At 38.1% G+C, this 4,610-nt stretch overlaps 1 protein-coding gene across 1 annotated transcript; it reads left to right on the top strand.

Annotated features, from left to right (window-relative positions):
- Positions 1-5: 5 nt before the first annotated feature.
- pdcl (phosducin-like) lies at positions 6-2,057 on the top strand (the record flags this gene model as incomplete). The annotated part of the gene is made up of 3 exons (XM_055151303.1): positions 6-129; positions 900-1,081; positions 1,175-2,057. Coding segments are annotated over 3 exons (867 nt in total), but the record flags the coding sequence as incomplete, so codon positions are not given.
- Between the last annotated feature and the right edge of the window lie 2,553 nt (positions 2,058-4,610).

Here is a 4,610-nt window from a genome sequence, read left to right on the forward strand (position 1 = left end):
ACTACAGCAGTAGTGAAGATGAGGGAAGTGACAACGAGGAAGAAGATGAGGATGGAAAGACCATTCGTAATGCTAATGTGGCTGAGCCTGAGATAGACTACAGTGCAGATGGAACATCTGTAAACACAGGTCACATGATTTACATTTTGCTTATATGTCTCAAATTTAAAGGACCCATATTACGCTTACTGATCTATATTATTATATATATTTGGATTTGTGTTTTGTTTCATTTGCACATGTTTAACACACAAATCCTGCATATTTAGACTGACTTCTTCTCCCAAACAGACCTTATGATGTGTGAATACAAGTGCTCTACTGTGTTTTTAATCTCCATACGCTTTCACTAGAATGATTTGGATAATTTCAGGCCTGAAATCTCTGCTGAACAAAAGGTAAAAGGAAGCTATTAATTTGAGAACTACCACTAGATGACATCATAAGGTGGAACAGAGCATTTGAGCTTTGGAGATGTAGACAGACTAATAAGGTAGGATTAGTCAAACGTGTGAATGAAACAAAACACAACTCCAGGTTTTGATCAGGTAACAACATTATAAAATATAACATATAATCACTTCTGAAAACACACTTTTACCTGTTGGCCTTCCTTTAACAGGTTTTAGCTTGATTTTATTCCTTATTTCTTTTTATTTATTCATTATAATTAAATGGATTGTTTGTATCATTGTTTGTTTTTGCTTTCTGTATGCTATTTTTTATGCTTTGTATTGTTCATTGCTGGTTGTACAGCACTTTGTAAACCTTGTTTTTAAAAGTGCTTCATAAATAAAGATTTATTATTTATTTATTATGGTTTAAAGCTCACAAAAATTCATTTTGCATAATATAGAACCTTTATGGGATTTTCAGTGAACTTTTTTCTTTTTTCACAGGACCAAAGGGTGTGATCAATGATTGGAGGAAGTACAAGCAGCTTGAGGTGGAGCAGAAACAAGAACAGAAAAAAGAAATGGAGAGATTAATCAAAAAACTATCTATGACTTGCCGCTCAGACCTAGATCAAGAAAAAGACAAAGAGAAACAAAAGGATATACAAGACAAGATCAAAGGCAAGGTAATGTATTGCTATTCACTGAATAAAATATATAATTTATAACTTGTATAAAAATGGTATGTGAATGGTAATTGAATGTGACTCACATTTCAGATGACTATGCAAGAGTATAACATGCTCCAGGAAGAGCAGGATGATGAAGACTTCCTTCAGCGGTACCGCATGCAGCGCATTGAAGAGATGCGTCGACAGTTTTGTCGAGGGAAGCGCTTTGCACAAGTCTATGAGCTCAGTAATGGAGAGGAGTTCTTAGAGGCTTTGGACAAAGAGGACAAAAGCACTCTTGTTATGATCCACATTTATGAAGCAGATGTCCCAGGGTGCGAGGCCATGAGTGGCAGCCTCATCTGTCTGGCTCAGGAATACCCACTGGTCAAATTCTGTAGTGTCCGCAGCTCAGCCATCAGCACCAGTGCGATGTTCAGGGACAGCGCTCTTCCTGCCCTGCTTGTTTACAAAGCAGGGGACCTCATTGGCAACTTTGTACGTCTCACAGACCAGCTTGGGGAAGACTTCTTTGCTGTGGACTTGGAGGCTCTATTGCAAGAGTATGGCTTACTACCAGAAAAGCCACCTACTGTCTCAACAATTCGTAATGGGGCTATTGTACAGACCGTTCAGAGTGATGATGACTCTGACCTTGATATAGATTAGATTTTTAAATGGGGAAGGAGCAATACATCCTCTGTACATACACTGTCTGCATGGTGTGTTGATTTGTTCTGTCTGTAAAATATATAATTACAGATACAATAACTGCACTTAACTTAGAGGCAGGTTTCTAAGGTAGTTGTGTGCATTTTTTATTTAAACTGACAAGGTAAATGCTTATATTTGAAATATGGTTGCCATTCTCTAGTTACTTAAATACTACTACTTGTAGAGGATAAATTATAAACATCAATTGTATGTGTTATTTTTAACATTATTTGTAATGTGTTGTAATTTGTAAATAAAAAAAGATTAAGCTTTTGAATACTGTGGTTTGATCTGTGAACTGTGCTGTTGCACTAAGTGCTTAGTTTCCAGTTCAGTAAATTCTCCACTAATTTGATTGGTCTAGAGCAAACCAATAATGGCATTAACACTGACAGCTCTGGGCTTGGTGAAGCTGAAGTTGAGTACAATCACCTATAAATAATTACGTTTTTTACACAAAATTGTATAAAATGATTTATTTAACTAGAGTTAGCCGAAGCTGTGTGTGAATAACAGCATTAGAGAGGGCATTGCAAAAAGAAAGACATGACATTTAGTGAGAGATGCAGCAGAGCCATGCAAGTCATGTCCACAAAAAGCCTGCTCCAACAGGAGATGGGTTTCTGCGCTGATCCCTGCCAATAACACAAATGTAATCTTTATATACTTTTTTATTTTAATGAATCCTATTAAATTTACTCACCATGTTGAGACCATTCATCCCACAAATGATCAGTGTTTTCATTGTGTACCATTTCGTTTTCATGGTGTCCAGGGTCTGCATGCAACACAAATGCTAAAGTCATGTACAAGATATATTAACGTCTTCAGTTATGATATTTTCTGCTAATAAAACTGATAAAACATCCAAACAAGATGGGGGATAAATTTAATGAATCAGTCTAGATCTAACTCAAATGTGAAGGATACCGTTGGAGTGATGAATAAGCATCCATTTTAGTTCCTTGAGAGCTTGAGTGAGATTCTCCAGCTGATCGTGAAGATGGATGTTCTCTTCTATCAGTTTATGAATAGTGTCTTGTAGTTCAAATGTCCTACTTTGCTGGACCAGCAGACATGCAAAAAACAGACTGAGCAACCCCATCACAAAAACAAATCAAATTTGATCTCTGAGAAGGTTGAGAGGAGGCTCTAACTATTTGTTCTGCTTCCAAAGCTGGAAAGTTGCCTGTGGCCTTCTCTAAAATCAATCTCATGTTTCTGCATCAGTGGTCACAGTGACAACACAACCATAAATTTGTACACTGTGTAATGTATTTCTCTGAACACAAATTGAAAACATGGAAAACCTACAACCTACTTTTAGGTTTATATCACTTGCTTTGTAGTATGAAGGCCTGCTCCCAATATGACATAGGGGCTTAGTATGGGATATCTCCCCTCCTTTACCAGGGCATCACTGAGCTTCAGCCTGCTGTACCAGAAAAAGCTAAAAGTGTTAGAGGTATGTTATATTGAACCAAACTTAACTTCTTATGTTGTAGTACTCTTTAAATGTTTACACAGATTATGCTATAAAATATGCAGAAAGTTGTTCAAAAATATGGAACATGAAACACACATTTACATGTTTTTCAGACCCTGCTCCAGGCACAAGATTAGACATTTACTGCAGAGTCCTTCCAGTTTTTTCTGTCGTTATGAGATGATGCACCTGTGGGTTGTGTTCACAATAGTTTTTACAAATTGTGCACTACAAATAATAGTGCCCTACAACTAATGACATTACCGTAGAAGGAGGCGCTTATGTAACTCAATAGGCAATTCTCTTAATTAGGTCTTAATGCTAAACTTTCTATTTTCCCAAACATTGCTCCTTCAGATTTTAGTTTTCCCAGTTTTGTGTTGTATCCATTGAAAATACATTTTTGAGGAAGGGCATTATTTATGCTATATTTGGCCCGAGCCAGTAACGAAGTAACTGGCGAGGGCTATTGTTCTTCGTCGGTTTCTTCTTATTATTATTTTTTTTATTCTTTTTCCCCACATTGAATCGCATTTTTGACCCCCTGAACGTCGACGAAAAGTCCCCAAACCGGGTATCAGATCGATCGGCCCGGTAAAAAATTTGATAAAATGGGCATCGCGACAATGCCCAAAGCCCCCCCGCTCAACAGCGCCCCCTTGAAAATGCACATTTTGAAATGAATGGGAGTCTGAGAGGCAAATTTTGTCGTACGGTCACGAAATTCGTAACAGTGATAGAACTCAAGGAGACAAGCGAAAAAGCCAATCATTGTGCACCCCTATGACGAACAGGAAGTCGGCCATATTGGATCAAAGATTCGCCACCGTTTTGACTTGGGTGTCTACAAAAAGATTCAAGTCCCCGGGGTTTGGTCCAAATGAGCTCAAATTTGACATGTCATCTACAGACATGAACTCACAGAAGTTGCCACATTTTTTTGGGATACTCCTTACGGTTTGCCCGTAGCACGCCGGCGAAAAACCTTCATTTCCTGTTTTTTCGGTGACCTGTCACGGCCACAGACATTGTCCTAGAGAACTCAAATTCAAATCACAATTGTGTGATCCAGCCTTGAATGTAATGAAATATGACATTTAATAAAAGTGAACTCTATAGCGCCCCCTAGCATAGACGTGAAACGCCAACATTATCGGATTTGTACCAAATTCGGGGATTTAATTCGATGCATGATTACAAGCAAAAAAGTCTATTATGGACATGATGCATTTTCCACGTTTGAGCCAGTAGGGGCGCAAACACCCCCCCCCCAAAAATAGTTACAACATGAATGCAGCGACAGGCTTAGTCTGATCGTGCTGACATTTGAATAAGAAATGCATG

Source organism: Boleophthalmus pectinirostris, unplaced genomic scaffold, assembly GCF_026225935.1.
Source record: "Boleophthalmus pectinirostris isolate CB_2022bp ecotype Guang Dong unplaced genomic scaffold, ASM2622593v1 HiC_scaffold_154, whole genome shotgun sequence".
NCBI lineage: Eukaryota > Metazoa > Chordata > Actinopteri > Gobiiformes > Gobiidae > Boleophthalmus > Boleophthalmus pectinirostris.